The 17651-nt window shown below is 37.8% G+C and overlaps 2 protein-coding genes across 2 annotated transcripts; both read right to left on the reverse strand.

The window, feature by feature from the left end:
* Window positions 1-202: 202 nt before the first annotated feature.
* On the reverse strand, window positions 203-1141 carry LOC127555566 (olfactory receptor 2D2-like). The gene has a single exon (XM_051987957.1). It carries the CDS (start codon window positions 1139-1141, stop codon window positions 203-205), a length of 939 nt encoding a protein of 312 aa, XP_051843917.1.
* Window positions 1142-14913: 13772 nt separating this feature from the next.
* LOC127555563 (olfactory receptor 2D2-like) lies at window positions 14914-15855 on the reverse strand. The gene has a single exon (XM_051987954.1). It carries the CDS (start codon window positions 15853-15855, stop codon window positions 14914-14916), a length of 942 nt encoding a protein of 313 aa, XP_051843914.1.
* Between the last annotated feature and the right edge of the window lie 1796 nt (window positions 15856-17651).

Genomic DNA, 17651 nt, shown 5'->3' on the forward strand with positions numbered 1-17651 from the left:
CAGGGGAAGAGTGGGAAAAGATGGGGAAATCAGGCTGCCTATATGTGGGCAAAATGGAATTGATCAAAAGGAACTGATTAGTAGTGGGATTGGGACTACAGGTGGTGACTATACCTCCAAGCTGGGTGAGATTTAAAAAATCACTCACAAAAAGAAAGAAAAAAAGAAGGAAAGAATAGTCCATTCCAAGACTCTCTACTCATCAGCTTACTCTGTTTTGCATAATTACTTTGATGAATGCTGCCTTTATGTCCTTATTCCTAAGGCTGTAGACCACAGGATTGAGCAGAGCAGTGAACACGTTATAGAAAAGTGAGATCTGTTTGTCTCTTTCTGGGGAGTAGCTGGAATTGGGCCTCATATATATGTATATGCCAGGTGCATAGAACAGAATGACCACGATTAGATGTGAAGCACAAGTGGAGAAAGCCTTATACCTTCCTTGGGTGGATTTGATCTTAAGGATGGCCATAGTGATGCGAACATAGGAGGCCAGGATGAGTGTCACGGGACCTAACACCATAAAGATGCTCATGACAAAGTCTACCATCTCAATAAGGTGTGTGTCCATGCAGGCCAGGCTCCGGACAGAGGGACCCTCACAAAGGTAGTGATTCACAATATTAGGACCACAGAAGGGAAGCCTCATAGTAAAAAAAGTATGAACTAGGGAGAAGAAGAAACCAGAAGCCCAGGTGCCTGCCAACAACCGCACGCACAGGTTCCAGTTGAGAATGAGCATATAGCGCAGTGGGAAGCAGATGGCTACATAACGGTCATAGGCCATGACCACAAATAAGATGGCCTCAGTGAGACCAAGAGCCCCAAATACATACATCTGCAGCCAGCAACCTGCAAAGGAGATGAGCTTAGATCTGGAAAGCAGGTGTACCAACATCTGAGGCACTGTAGTAGTGATATAGCCCATGTCCAGTAAGGAGAGCATGCTGAGGAAAAAGTACATAGGGGTGTGGAGATGAGAATCCAGGCAGATCAGAATGATGATGAGTCCATTGCCAAGGACTGAGCAGAGGTAGAGAAGGAGGAAGATGATGAAAAGGATCCTATTTGAGGTAGGGTCACTAGAGAAGCCAACCAGGATAAATTCAGTAACAGAACTGTGGTTTGAAGTTGGGAACATTGAGACAATAGGACCCTGGGAAAAGGAGAAAGAGAAAATAGTCTAGAGAGCTCAGTTTTGGACAAGGACAGAGAAACCCAGGGCTCTCTGAATTACTCAGTTGAAGGCCTCATGTTTAAAAATTCTTCCCTAAGAATTTTGGTACCACCCTAGCATCATTGAATTTTAGAGCTTCAGGGAACTTTAAAGATGATCTGACCCAAACCCTCCTTTTACAAATGAGGCCATCAAGGACCAAAAAAGGAAGATGACTTGTTCAAGATTACTCATCTATTCAGGAGAAGAGAAGGTTGAGGTCTCTTGTTCACTTCTTCCATGCGCCACCTTGCTTCCACTTTGGACATTCCTGTATTACTACAAGCACTCAAAGGAAAAAATCTCAGAAAACATTTTCTACAGCTACCACCTGAATAAGGGTTTCTTTCAGAGTATCCCCAACATGAAAAATCTAGCCTTTACTCAAAGATTACTACTTGTAGCCCTTTCCTTTTCTAATTAGCTCTCATAGAAAGTTTTTGTATATACTAAACTGAACTCTATTCTATAACTTCCACCCACTACCTTTATTTCCTCTTTCTTAGGACAGACAAAATAAGCATTTCCTCATCCTGGATTATTCCCATCTTAATGTAGACTATGATGACATTATCATTTTGTCTTTCAAATCCCATTTTTGATTCATAATGACTCTTTAAATTCACTAAGACATCTAGATTTTTTCCACATAAATTCTTACTTGCCATAATTTCTTTATCCCATACAAACTTAGTTTCACATAAAAATAGCATTGCTATGATGCTCAGGGGTATTATTTGTTTCCCTGAATACCACACATCCTAAAATTTTATGAACAAAGAAAATTTTCAGGAACGTCAATTTTTTTTAGGAGGTGGGGACTCCATTTTTCTCTTGAAGGATTCCAGGAAATTCCTGCCAAATCTGGAAAAACGTTAATATGGTCAATTTCAGAGTTGGAAGAGATTATCTAATCCACACTTCAGCGCTACTTAAAAAATTGAGGTAAGGGAAGCTAAGTAATTGCTGAAAATCACATAGGATGTAAGTATTCTAAGATTTAAATGCACTTTTATTTCTATTTCATAGGACTCTTGAAATCAAAGGCAGCCCCTTTAAGATAGATTAAAATGGAGAATAGGAGGACCATAGTTATTCAGGGAACAGCTCATTAAAGAATTGCAGGGTTTCATTCTGCATAGGTAGAGAGAGAAATACCATGGATGAAATCATGCAGCTCCTTCCTGAAACAATGATAAAGAAGTATTTCCCAATAAAATGATACCTAAGAAATATGAACATCAGTTGAATATTAAAAATATGAAATATATGAAAAATAAGTTGAGGGAACTAGGAATGTTCAGCCTGCAAAGGATAAGATTCAGAAGGCACAGGAGAGTGTCTGAGCACTATTAGAAGGATTGTCACCTGGAAGAACAATTAGACTTGGTCCTTTTGGCCCCAGAGTTGAGTAATGGGTGAAAGATGGAAAGAAGCACATTTAAGCCTACATTCAGGAAAAGGACTCCCTATATGAAAGAGAAATGGTCCATCTCTGGAGTAGTGGGATCCATATTGCTGGAGGTCTTCATACTGAGACTACATGACTATTTCTCATGGATAAAATAATAAGAATTCCTTCTCAAGTGTGCTTTGGATCAAATGGTTGCTGAGATATTTTCCAGCCCTAATATGCTATGATTCTTGGTGAATAGAATTTGGATAGTAAGGGAGGAGGGAAGGAGGAGAGTCTAGGCAATAGAAAGAGTATAAGCAAAAGATCAGAGCTTGTCAATGAATATGATTTTATCAAGGATATTACACCTTTATTTGGACTTTCAATTGATTGGACTGAATCCGACTGGGAGGGACTTGAATGCCTGGGTGAAAAGTTTAGGCTTTTTTCTTAATCCTAGAAGGTTTCTGAATAGATAAGTGATATGCATAGAATTGGATCTTTGTTGAACATTTTAGTCAGCATTTGTAGGGCAAATTGTACATGGGAGTGTTTCAAGGCATGGAGAAAAGTGAGGAAGTTACTAGTGACCTCAGGCTGCATTAGACCTGTATCTGTGTGTAAAAGGGATGTGATAGACCCTAGAGGTAATTTAAGACTAAAATCAGCAAGACTTAGCAATTGATTAGTTGGATAAAGCAGAAAAAGAAAATTCAACAACAAAAAAAGTTGACATTTGTGTAGTGGCTCAAGTTTTGAAGCGTGTTTTGGGAACAATACCCAGCTCCTCATATTTACTGTTGAACTTCTTCAAATTGCACTTCCTCTGATTTTTTAGTCTCTGACTTTTCTTTTTTTCATTTCTTTCCCCTTGCTACTTTTCCATTGCCCAGATCAGCCCTCCCAGACAGAACCATTGCCTCACCTTTCAGGAAAATGAAACACAAAGATCTCCAGTGGATAGGTCAATTGTTTCTTTGGGAAGAGGTTTGAGTGGAGACCAAACTGAGGATCTAGGTCACCAGCAAGACCAGGGGATTCCAGGCCACTCCAAAAGGGTACCAGGCAAGCTCTGGACACCACAGTATTCATGGGTCTATTTTCTCACTTTTTCTTCTTCTAAAGTCCTACTTAGTGTCCGCTGCCCTGGCCTCAAGCCAGTTGCTTCTTTAAAAGAGAGGAATCCTTTCTGCCAGAGTAGAGAATATGTACAACTTCTGGCAAAGAGTGAAGCTGTGTCTAAGGAGAGGATCCTCTATCGCTGCTAATGACAGGAGAAACTATATTCCCATTGCCCAATCAACTAGGGTTTTTATGATACATAATTTGTAATTCATAATAACTTGTTACATGATAGAAAATACTCCCAGGGGAAGCCAGAGAAAGAAGCACCTGGTTCCTCCAGCTGCTTCAAGGAGGATCTGCCTCCTCCTGTTCTATCCAACCTCCTCCCCAAGAGATTATCCAGGAATAGGTTCCCTGGAAATTCCTATTCTCAGAAATCTATAGAAATTGATAACATAGAAGGAGGAAAGACAAAGGGGAAGAGCTTTCTGATTATCCCATACTTGTTTGGGATATGAGCTGAGAGGAAGAGAAAAAAAGATAAAAAATATAACATATAAATGTGAATTATGGGAATCTTTATTCAAATTCTCTCAGCTTCTTCCCTTCATCCCCTTTTTCTTCCCCAGGAAGGGAAGGGAAAGAGAAGAAATGAAAAGGGTGATGGACAGGAAGATGGTAGAACAAATGATCAGGAGGAATAGTCCAAGGAGCAGGCAGAGAAGGTAGGCAGGCTCTAAGGACAGAGGAATTAGGAATGGGAAACAAGAAGGAGAGATGGGCCGAAACATCAGAGGAAGTTCTGGACTCTAGGACCAGGATGTTTCAGGCTCAGTCTTTGCCAGAGGTGTCCCTATGAATAACCCAAGTCGGGAGCCATCTATGGTTTGACCTGAAAGAGGTCAACTAGGCCTACTTGGAAAAATCAGTTGGCCTATAGGCCACAATTGCTCTTCTCCTGCTTCTGCAATCTCTACCATCAGGGTCACTGGTGGATTAGCTAATTCAGACTGCATAGAGCAGGTGTCCTAATTGGTCCTTTTATAAGCATTTGTATTTTTTTGTCTTTCTTTGATAGGATTTTGAGAAAGTATTCACAGAGTGCCTGGTGCTAAAGAATTGTTTATTGAATTAATCACCCATCCCTCACTGATCTAGAAGTATCTTTTGGTCATTGCTTATTATTCATAAACACTAGCCCTTAAACAAAAGCTATTTCTAAAGCAAGGATATTATTACATTTAATTAAATCTTAAGTTCATATTCAAGTAAGAAATTTAATTAAATTAGGGAAAAGATAGTGATATGAAGGAAAGCTATCTGGAACAAGTAATCCCACCAGTTGTGGTATAAAGAAACCCTTTATTGCTCTGCCTTGTCAGGGAAGGAATGTTGGGAAGCTATTTCTTTCTACCCATATGTCCTAATCCTGGCCTTGGAATTAATCTACAAGATGAAACAATAATTTGCTCCTCACCATAAAGAACAAGATAAAGGAAATGCCAAGAACTTGGATGAACTGAGGAACTATTTTGATGTGTAAACATGGTCTGCCCATGATGTGAACAGCAAAGCCTATTGGAATCTATGAGCCAGGCATTGGCAGTCCACACACCCCTCCACACGTCCACCCCATAGTACAGGCATTACTACTAAATCTGTGTCTGATGTCCAATTCCAAGAGGTAGAGAGTAGACAACTCCAAATCTCCTTCTCTCAAAATCTCCTCTAAGACTAGTCTTTTTATATGAATTTGTGTTTTTTTCCTTTCCATATTAGTACTAGAAAAGGTAATCACGTAGTTCCTAGTGCTTAATAAATGTTTATTCATTATCTGATTGATGATCAGACATCCTTCTCTGATACAAGGCTTTTTATCTAGAAGTATCTGTTGCTTATCATTCATAAACTTGAGTCCTTACACAAAGACTATTATTTCTTTGCCTTCAAAAGCAAGTTCAAAAGCAGAACATTTATAGATTTCTTCAAAAGAAAAGCTTCAAAAGCATTATTTCATTTAATTTACTCTTAAGGTTATATTCAAGCAAGCAATTTCACTAAATTAGGGAAAATATAGTGATGTGAAGGAAATGCATCTGGAACAAACAATCCCAGCAACTGTGACCTGAGCAAGCCCTTATTCTCCTTCAGTCTTGCCATGGAAGAGATGTTGTGAACCTAATCTCTTCTCTCTCTCTTCCCCCTCTCCCCATAGCCTATTCCATGCCTTGAGATTAATCCACAGTATGGGACAGTAATTTACTCCTCACTACACAAAATGTTTAGGTGGAGGCCAAAAAGTAGGTTGTGAATGCACTGTCTGTCCACAATCTGGCAAAGCAAGGGCAGCTGCAATCTGTGAGCCAGGCACTGATGAGAGCAATGGGGCCTCCAATGTTGCAGGCATTATTGCTAAATCTGTGCTTACTTTCCAGTCTCAGTAGGAGAAGAGGAGATAACTCAGAGTCTTCAAAACCCTTGGAAGGATGTTTTACATGTGGTCATAGAGATCTGATAAGCCCTTCTTTTCCTTTCCAGCTCTATACTTAGGTACTCATACTTTTCATATTCATTCCTTCTGGGAAAGTCACATTCTGCACATTGTTACAGTGATCATACTCTTTAGCCTAAAGTCTTTTGAAAGATAATCCAGCTAAGTGTCTCCAGGAGTAGAGAGCTGATTAAGTCTGGAAGACTTGAATTCAAATCCTGATTCCAACATTTATTAGCTGTGGGATCCTGGGCAAGTCATATTGCCTCTGTCTGCCTCAATTTCTTCATCTGGCAAATGAGAATAACAATTGCTACTACCTCCCAGGGTTGTTATGAGAAGAAAAGGAAATCATATTTTTAAAATGTTAAAGTTCTATGTAAATAATAAGTCACTTAATCTGTTTGCCTTAATCCACTACAGAAGGAAATGCAAAAGTGCTCCAATATCTTTGCCAAGAAAACCCCATTAGACTACATTGTGTGCTATGGTAAATAAATCTTCTGAGTATCATATAAATTAAATGAGACCAATCCCTATTCTCTCCTCTCCTTAAGCTACAAGATAAAGCTGGGATTCTCCTCTTTTAATCGGTAGTTAATAAACATTTATAGGTATAATGGTACATAATGAGGATACAAAGAAGAAAAAAAAAGTTAGCCTTTATCCTCAAGGAACTTACAATCTATTGGAAGAAGACAGCACCAAAAAAGGGAAATTGGAAATGGAAATGGAAACAAATAAAGTCCTGTGGGGACCCAATGACATCAAGTATATAAAGTTTTTGTATAGTTATTCATTAATTGCAATTGTTAGCCTAAGAGCAATTTGACTTATGATGCCCATGTAGTAATAGGAGAGGTGGTTACATGTGTAGCATATGGTACCAAATGGTTCAGAACATGTCATATTTATTTGATAAGTAGTTTCAAATCTAACATGCAATGTGTTACTTATAACTTCTGTATATGGTTTATAATAATCTACTTTGTTTAGTGTATGCTATATTGTTTGTGACATATATTTAGTCTACAGCAATCCACTTTCCTATATATCATTGATGAATTGCATATTGCAGGTGAGTTTTGTACTTTGCCTATGATACCCACTTCCTATGTGTATTATATTCCCCTGTGACTAATGAGATGGGTGTATTGCATGCAGCTCTACTTTAGATGTGATATGTTATGCACTTACCCAATTATTACTTATTTTGGATAATTACTTGTGACTGTTATGTGTCCATCAATGAATACTTATGATATACACCTACAAAGGAAAAATAAGCATAGAGTGTGCTTTGTAGAATAAAGGGTTTTGTTTATTTGCTAGAGGAGAACATAAAATAGGGAGAGAAGTAATTCAGTTATAGTTATAGAAATGAATAGCAAAGGTTATCACCTCCACCCAAATCAACAAGGTAGCCAGTGTAATCTACATGTTACAAAGCATCTATGGAAATAGTAGGAACTGAAAAAAATTCATAAACCCAACCAAACAGGCCTGGGGGAGTTTCTGTTAAAAGGAAAGCAAAATAGTAGCAGATAGATTTGAACTGAGCAACTTTTTATGCTGGTTGAATCCAGTTATGTATCTGGTTCACAAAAAAAGCTACCTTGTTCTGCCTGAATTGGCTCACAATAGCTATAATCTTTTCCCTGTATGGAAGAGACCAAAGAATTGGGACAATGTGGCAAAGAACTGACATATAGAAAAAACATGGATATGGCACTGCAATAAAGTAATCCAGCAGATAAAATTGGTAGTTCACATCATATTGGATAAAGTAGCCCAGAAGTTTATATTGGTAGTTTGCAGCACAAAATCAAAAAAAGTCCAGTGGTTCAACAGACCAGCAGATGAAATCAAAAACTCTTTAGAAAGCAACAAGTGGCATGTGGGAATCAATGCTGAATCATGATTTAACCAAACAATGTGCATTCCCTTGTCATATTCCCCTAGCAAACAATCTGCAAAGCACACCTTATGTATTCCCTTTGTAGGTATACATCATCAATATTCATGAATTGACACATAACAGTTTTAAATAATTATCCAAAATAAATATCCAAAATGGGTAAGTGTATAACATATTGCACCTAAAGTAGGGTTGCATGCAACACACCCAACCCATTAGTCACTATAATATAGTGCACATACAAAGTTTATATCATAAACAAAATACAAAAGTCATGTGTAATATGCAACTCAGAGCATAGCAATCTATAGAAAAGTATCCTCTTTTGTGTATGTGGTGTTTCTCTTTCTAGCTCATTATGCTTTTTCATCAAGTGACTTTGCTTTGAGTTGCTGTGTCCTTGTGTTTAGTTTAATAATTAAAAAAAAGTGCCATAGATGGCCCACAAATAAAGATTTTGGATAGGTACCATTTCAAAATATCCCTTCAAGCCTCAGGCAGGTTTCAGAAGCCTTGGGTCAGGAGAACCAGGTAAGATGTATTTTGGAGAACTGAGAGACTGGAAGTAAGGATGCTCATTAGAAAGCTATTCTCATAGTTTTAGTAAGAGATAATAAGGGCCTGCACTAGAGTAACATGAGCAGAGAGAAAGGAAGATGTAGATCATACATTGGTAGGCCAGAGTTGTCAAGATCTGGAAATTAGTTGGATATAGAGGAAGGATAAATCTCTCACAGGTTGCAAAGGTGGAAGACTGAAAGATTGGAGATCTTCTGAAAAGAATTGAGGAAATTTGAAGGAAGAGTGGGGTTTAGTGAGAAGGTAATGAAAGAAAAATGGAATTTGTATTCCCACTAGAAAATGAAAAATATTTGTATTGCTCTTTATAGACATTATCTTAAGTAGAAATCATGCCTTTCAGCTCGGTAACTTCTGCCCTAATGTTCCATTATCTCCAGGAGCTCTGTCATCAGAAGTATCATCTTCCAGTCTTTCAGTTCTGGAACTTTAATCAAATTAATAATGTTTTTGTTACTGGAAAGTGTATCTCAATATTTGTAAAGGGCAGAAACTCTGAGTAGGTGCACTTGGACAGCCAAGCACTTAAGGCTAATTACTTATTAGACAACACTCTATTAGAATATGCTTGGAAAATGGCCCTTCCCATATTCTGTGCTGGCTCAATCGTTTGGTGCAAACAGAGAATTGTAGGAGGGACTAGGGAGTGGAGTAAGACAAGCCAGACAGATTTTGGCGGTGGAGAAAGAGAGGAGAGGTGGTGGAGATCCTGCATCCATCCCCTTCACTTCTACCCCTAAAAACCAAGAATAAAGACCAAGAACTTTTGCTTATCCTGACTCCAGCTGATTCTAAGGTATCCAGGGTGCTAACTTGGTCCTCACAAATATTCTCTCCTGTAGCTTCAGGAGAAGAATAAACTGTCACCAATCTACCATATTTGTTATTTCTCTCAATTAGAATATAACCACCTCAGAGACTTTCTATGTCTATTGCCTAGTACACTGATAGGCATATACTAAGAAGTTAATACCTACTGAAATCATGCTGAATTTGTGTCTCACCAAAGACTCTAATCATCTTCTTTCTTAGATCATTTGTGTGCCTAGTTTTTGCTCCTTCTTTGACAATAATATTCATGAAAGTAAAGGCAGTTATCTTTGTACCGTTCCCAGTTCACAATTAGTAAAAGAAGGGGCAGGGGTGGAGAAGGGAAAAAGGAATACGCATTTATATAACACTACTAGGTACCAGGTACTGTGCTAAGTATTTTACAAATAATAAAAGTTTGATGAATTGCAAGCAAAGATCTCTAGTTCTTCCATTCTAGGACTTACCTGGTGTAACTTTTGTCTCATTGCCTATGGATCAGAAAACTTTTGGCTTTAGAGCTAGAAAAGATTTTTGAAATAATCTCATTCAGCCTCCTTAATTTAGGGAAGAAGAAAATAAATCTCAGAAATGAGCAAATGGTTACACAAAGTCCCATGAGTAGCAAGAAGCAGAAATTTGCTTGTTTCTTTACTTTCTCCTTTTACTTCCAGAATTCCTTCTCTTTTTCATCCATTGCTACAAATACATTCAAAGATTAGCTACAACCCAATTCCCATCATGAAGCAATCCCTGTGTGTTCTAGGTCATTGGAATTTGGGTCTTTTCTCACCTTCCATAATGGTCACAGGCTATGAGTTGAAAAGGGAAATAAATGCACCTGGTTCTCTTTTGGGGAGTGTGGGTGTAATGTGTGTGTGTGTGTGTGTGTGTGTGTGTGTGTGTGTGTATGTACCTGTGTGGGGTTGTCTGACAGACAGAAACAGAGAGAGAAAAAGAGAGAAACAGAGATCAACAGAAAGAAAAGAGACAAAGAAATAGAGAATGAGACAGAGAAAGCAAGATGGAGAGAGACAGAAAGGAATAGAGTGACAGAAACTGAGGAAAAAGAGAAAGAGAGAAAAGGGAGAAAGAGAGATTGAGAGAGTCTGAGAAGGAAAGAAAAAAAGGTTAGAGAGAGATGTTCAGAGACAGAGACAGACATACCATACTTGGTTTGAAGAGAGAACAGGAGAAAAAGAGAAAGGGGGAGAGAGAAGTTAAAAGAGTTATTGAAAGGAAGAAATTGATAGCCCTAGTGATATATAGACTATTTGAAATAGGGAATGAAGGAGTCCTATGAAATTCCTTTTATGACACAGACATGATACTAATACCTAAACCAGGTAAGTTGAAAACAGAGAAAGAAAATTATAGACCAATCTCCCTAAGGAATATTGATGCTAAAATCTTAAATAAGATATTAGCAAAAAGACTACAGAAAATCATCCCCAGGATAATACATCAAGATCAAGTAGGATTTATACCAGGAATGCAGCGCTGGTTCAATATTAGGAAAACTATCAGTATAATTGGCCATATTAATAACCAAATTAACAAAAGCCATATATGATCATCTCAATAGATGCAGAAAAAGCATCCAACATCCATTCCTAATAAAAACACTTAAGAGTATAGGAATAAATGGACTTTTCCTTAAAATAGTCAGGAGCATATATTTAAAACCATCAGTAAGGATAATATGTAATGGGGATAAACTGGAACCATTCCCAATAAGATCAGGAGTAAAACAAGGTTGCCCACTATTACCATTACTACTCAACGTTGCATTAGAAATGCTAGCTTTGGCAATAAGAGTTGAGAAAGAGATTGAAGGAATTAGAGTAGGCAATGAAGAAACCAAATTATCACTCTTTGCTGATGATATGATGGTATACTTAGAGAACCCCAGAGACTCTACTAAAAAGTTATTAAAAATAATCCACATCTTTAGCAAAGTTGTAGGATACAAAATAAACCCACATAAATGATCAGCATTCTTATATATCACTAACAAAATCCAATAGTTAGAGTTACAAAGAGAAATTCCATTTAAAGTAACTACTGATAGTATAAAATATTTAGGAATCTATCTGCCAAAGGAAAAATCAGAAACTTTATGAGCAAAACTACAAAACACTTTCCACACAAATTAAGTCTGATCTATTAAATGTTCTTGGATAGAGCGAGCAAATATAATAAAGATGAAAATACTACCAAAACTAATCTATTTATTTAGTGCTGTACCAATCAGACTCCCCAAAAAACTTTTTTAATGATCTAGAAAAAATAACAACAAAGTTCATATGGAAAAACAAAAGGTCAAGAATTTCAAGGCAATTAATGAAAAAAAAAAATCAAATGACGATGGCCTAGCTATACCAGATCTAAAATTATATTATAAAGCAGTGGTTACCAAAATCATTTGGTATTGGCTAAGAAATACACTAGTTGATCAGTGGAGTAGGTTAGGTTCAAAGGATAAAACAGCCAATAACTTTAATAATCTAGTGTTTGACAAACCCAGAGACCCCCCTTTTTTGGGATAAGAACTCACTATTTGACAAAAATGGCTGGGAAAATTGGAAATTAGTATGGCAGAAACTAGGCATTGACCCACACTTAACACCATACACCAAGATAAGGTCAAAATGGGTTCATGACCTAGGCATAAAGAAGGAGATTATAAATAAATTGGAAGAGCATAGGATAATTTACCTCTCAGACCTGTGGAAGAGGAAGGAATTTATGACCAAAGAAGAACTAGAGATCATTACTGATCACAAAATAGAAAAATTTGATTATATCAAATTGAAAAGTTTTTGTACAAACAAAACTAATGCAGACAAGATTAGAAGGGAAACAATAAACTGGGAAAACATTTTTACAGTCAAAGGTTCTGATAAAGGTCTCATCTCCAAAATATATAGAGAATTGACTCTAATTTATAAGAAATCAAGCCATTCTCCAATTGATAAATGGTCAAAGGATATGAACAGACAATTCTCAGATGAAGAAATTGAAACTATTTCTAGCTATATGAAAAGATGCTCCAAGTCATTATTAATCAGAGAAATGCCACATTAAGACAATTCTGAGATACCACTACACACCTATCAAATTGGCTAGAACGACAGGGAAAGATAATGCAAAATATTGGAGGGGATGTGGGAAAACAGGGAAACTGATACATTGTTGGTGGAATTTTGAATACATCCAGCCATTCTGGAGAGCAATTTGGAACTATGCTCAAAAAATTATCAAACTGTGCATACCCTTTGATCCAGCAGTGTTTCTACTGGGCTTATATCTCAAAGAAATCTTAAAGAAGGGAAAGGATCTGTATTTGCAAGAATTTTTGTGGCAAGTCTCTTTGTAGTGGCCAGAAACTGGAAACTGTGTGGATGCCCATCAATTGGAGAAGGGCTGAATAAATTGTGGTATATGAATATTATGGAATATTATTGTTCTGTAAGAAATGACCAGCAGGACGATTTCAGAAAGGCCTGGAGAGACTTATGTGAACTGATGCTGAGTGAAATGAGCAGGACCAGGAGATCATTATATACTTCAACAGCAATATTATATGATGATCAATTCTGAAGAATGTGGCCATCTCCCGCAATGAGACGAACCAAATCAGTTCCAATAGGATAGTAATGAATTGAACCAGCTATACCCAGTCATATTCTGGGAGATGACTATGAATCATTACATAGAATTCCCAATCCCTATATTTTTGTCTGCCTGCATTTTTTATTTCCTTCACAGGCTAATAGTACACTATTACAAAAAGTCTGACTCTTTTTGTACAGCAAAATAACTGTTAGGACATGTATACTTATATTGATTTAATTTATACTTTAACATATTTAACATGTATTGGTCAACCTGCCATTGGGGGAAGGGCATGGGGGGAAGAAGGGGAAAAATTGGAACAAAAGGTTTGGCAATTGTCAATGCTGTAAAATTATCCATGCATATAACTTATAAATAAAAAGCTATAATAAAAAAAAAGGGGGGGGGGGAGAAATTGAGAGAGAGAGAAAGATAGAGACAGGCAGAAAGAACTTCAATATTAGGTCATGATTAAAGTTAAGGCCATTGTCCAAAGGTTTGCTTTCTTTTTCCCCACCTTAAACCCCAGACTCCCATACTCATTTACAGCAAAACTACACAAAGTGAAATGAAAATTAGCTTGTTTTTATGTAGAGGTGGAACACATTATAAAAGTACATAGATCAAGTAACTAAATATAAGGGTGCTATTTTTCCCACTTTTCCATAATGTCATAAGTAGTGAAGGAGGAAGTATAGAGGGGTTATATTCATTCCCTATAAGGCTGATGCCAATTCTCTTCAGGAAGGTAAATCCTTAGGTGCTCTGTGAGGCAGGCAAGGATCTAATTGTTCATGATTATATTCAGTTGAAGGCAACACCATCCTTCCCTTGTCTTCCTGGGTGCATCCTGCCATGAGGTTCCAATGTTCCCAGGTTTCTATGTGTTCTCCTATTCCAGTCCCTCCTTCCACGTGAGAAAGACTGAATTGCCCATCAGTCCCTGATAAGGGGCTACATTTGTAAGGTTTTTAATTGTTTCCCCAAGTACATTTTCTTTCTCCTTCTGCTGTGGGCAAGAATTACTTCCTGGCCTACATTAGTTTGTGTCTCCAATAAGTTCCAATATGGGGAAGGTATGTACTAAGGAGGCCAGATACTTTATGAGTTACTCTTTCCATTTTACTGTGTACTATCACTACTGGGTGGTTATCCTAACTCCAATGTGGCACTTTAAGGAATGAAAGAACTTTCCCTACAATAACCCTGTGAGGGAGATATTGGCAAATGTTATCCTCCCCAATAGATAGATGAGGGGGACTTCTGTGAGTTTAAGCTATGGGTGTGAGAAGAAATTCAGAATCTAGAATTAGATCAACACCATCAATGTAAAAAGGATGATGAGGATTAAGCTGAAGTCAGATTTGTTCTACTTAACTCTTGAAAGTAGGTGATAATACAGGTCTATTGCAGGTCACAAGCCAAGGTTCCAAGTCTAATAGAAATAGATCGATCCAGCTTGTCCAGTATAAAGGCACATATTTAAATTTTGCTATGAAGACAGGCTAAGGCTGGTGGATCAAATAAGTTCAGGAACCCTAAAGTATGAAAGGACTGAAGCCAATTGGATGGATACATTAGGTGTAGCAACAATAGAGTGAGCCTCTCAGGAATAGGGGCTGAGAGGGCAAATGGATGGGGAAACCAGACTGCCTAAGAATGGGCAAATTGGCCCAGATAAAAAAAGAATGGGTTACTGATTAGCAATAGGGTTGGTACCATAAGTGGTGGTTGTACTTCTAGCCTGGATGAGATAAGGAAACTCATTCTCAAAAAATAAATTTAAAAAAAGGAAACAATACTCTATTCCAAGACTCTACTCACCAGATTACTCTGTTCCTCATTACTACTTTTATGAATGCTGCCTTTATATCCTTATTCCTAAGGCTGTAGACCACAGGATTGAGCAGGGCAGTAAACATATTGTAGAAAAGTGAGATCTGTTTGTCTCTCTCTGGGGAGTAGCTGGAGTTGGGCCTCATATAGATATAAATGGCAGGTGCATAGAACAGAGTGACCACAATTAGATGTGAAGCGCAAGTGGAAAAAGCCTTATACCTTCCTTGGGTGGATTTGATTTTTAGGATGGCCATAGTGATGCGGACATAGGAGGCCAGGATGAGGGACAAAGGGACTAACACCATGAAGATGCTCATGACAAAATCTACCATCTCAATAAGATGTGTGTCCATGCAGGACAGGCTCCGAACTGAGGGACCCTCACAGAAGTAGTGGTTGACCATATTAGGACCACAGAAGGGAAGGTTCATGGTAAAAATAGTGTGAACTAGGGAAAAGAAAAAGCCAGAAGCCCAGGTCCCTACCACCAAGCGCACACACAGGTCCCAGTTGAGAATGAGCATGTAACGCAGTGGAAAGCAGATGGCAACATAACGGTCATAGGCCATAACTACAAAGAAGATGCACTCAGTGAGACCAAGAGCACCAAATACATACATTTGCACCCAGCAACCTGCAAAGGAAATGAGCTTAGAACTGGAAAGTAGGTGTACCAACATCTGAGGCATTGTGGTAGTGACATAGCCCATGTCTAGGAGGGACAGGATGCTGAGGAAAAAGTACATAGGTGTGTGGAGACGAGAATCCAGGTAGATCAAAATGATGATGAGTCCATTGCCAAGGACTGAGCATAAGTAGAGAAGGAGGAAGATGATGAAAAGGATCCTATTTGTGGTAGGGTCACTGGAGAAGCCAAGTAGGACAAATTCAGTAACAGAACTATGGTTTGAAGCGGGAAACATTGAGACAGTAGGATCCTGGGAAAAAGAAAAAGAGAAGGTGATGGAGGCTAGGGACCTTAGGATTGGATAAGGACAGAGAAACCCAGGGCCCTCTGAGTTTCTCAGTTTAAGAACCCATGTTAAAAAGTCCTTCACTGTGAGGTTTGGTGGCATCCTAGCATCATGGAATTTTAGAGCTTTGGGAATCTTTAAAGATGATCTTACCCAAATGATCCTTTTACATATGAGGCCATCAAGGGCCAAATAAGAAAGATGACTTGCTCAAGATTACAAACCTGTTCAGTAGAAGACACAGGACAAGAGTTGAGGTTGCTTGTTTATTCTCTCCCTGTGTTCCACAACTTCCACTAAGCATAACTCTTGATTCCTACAGGATCTTAGAAGAAAATGCAGCTCTCATTCTTCCTCTAGAATATCCCCAACAAGAAAAATCTAGCTATTGCTGAAAGATCACTAGTAGTAGTCATTTCCCTTTTGAGTTAGCTTTAAATAAGAGCAAGATATTTCATATACCAAACTAAAATATATTCTGTAACTCCTACATATTCTCTTGAGTTCCACCCTTAGAGGACAAATAAAATAATCATTTTCTTATCCTGGAAATTATTTCTATCTTAATGTAGTCTAAGACCTTATGGTTTTTTTGTCTACTATATCATTTATTATTAATATTGATTCTGCAACCAGTAAGACCTCTAGAACTTTTCCCACGTAAATTCTTGCTTACTATATTTTCTCTGTCCTATACAAAATCTTAGTATCACATGGGAAGAGGGTTATTATGCTCTTCAGGAAGGGGGATGTTGTAGTATTTGTTTCTCTGAACATCATAAACCATAAAATTTCAAGAAGAAACAAAATTACCAAGCACACCACTTATTTTTATGCGAGGGAGGTTTCCGTTTCTCTCTTGAAGGATTCTATGAAATTCCTGCCAAGTCTGGGAGAATCTTAGGATTATAAATTTCAGAATTGAGAGAGATTATCTAATCCACTATTCAGTATTCATTATGCCACTTAAGAAACCAAGGCACAGAGAATTTTAGTAATTTGCTGAACTGTTCTAAGATTTAAGCCCACTTCTATTTCAATCTCAGAAGACTCTTGAAATCAAAGCCAGCCCCTTTGTGATAAATCAAAATGGAGAATAGAAAGACCACATTGATTCAGGAAAAAGCTCATTAGAGCATTGCAGGGTTTCATTCTGCCTAGGCAGAAAGAGACATTCTATGGAAGAAATCATGCATCTCCTTCCTGAAATTTTAATCAATGATAAAGAAGTATTTCCTAATAAAATTATATCTAAGAAATATGAAGATCAGCTAAAATATATGTTGATAAATTGAGGGAATTGGAAATATTCAGCCTTCAAAGGTTAAGATTCAGAAGGTACAGGAGAGCAATTTGACTATTATTAGAAGGGTTGAACCACTATATTTGGTCATTTTGGCTCTATAGTTTATTAATAGGTAGAAGATGGAAAGAGGCGAATTTAAGCATATATTTAGAAAAAGGATTCTCTATCTAAAAGGGAAATGGTCTATTTCTGGAGTTAGCTGATTCCCATACTCCTCAGTATGGAGGTCTTCATACTGACACTTCATGACTACTTATCATGTATAGAATAATAAGGATTCCTTCTCAAGTATGGTTTGGATCAGATGGTTGCTGAGATCTTTTCCAGCCCTAATATGCCATGATTCTTGGGCAAATAGAATTTGGACAGTTGAGGAGGTATGAAGGAGGGAAGACTAGGCAATGGAAGGAGAATAAGCAAAAGACCAGAGGTTGTCAAT

This window comes from Antechinus flavipes, chromosome 3, assembly GCF_016432865.1.
Source record: "Antechinus flavipes isolate AdamAnt ecotype Samford, QLD, Australia chromosome 3, AdamAnt_v2, whole genome shotgun sequence".
NCBI classification, from domain to species: domain Eukaryota; kingdom Metazoa; phylum Chordata; class Mammalia; order Dasyuromorphia; family Dasyuridae; genus Antechinus; species Antechinus flavipes.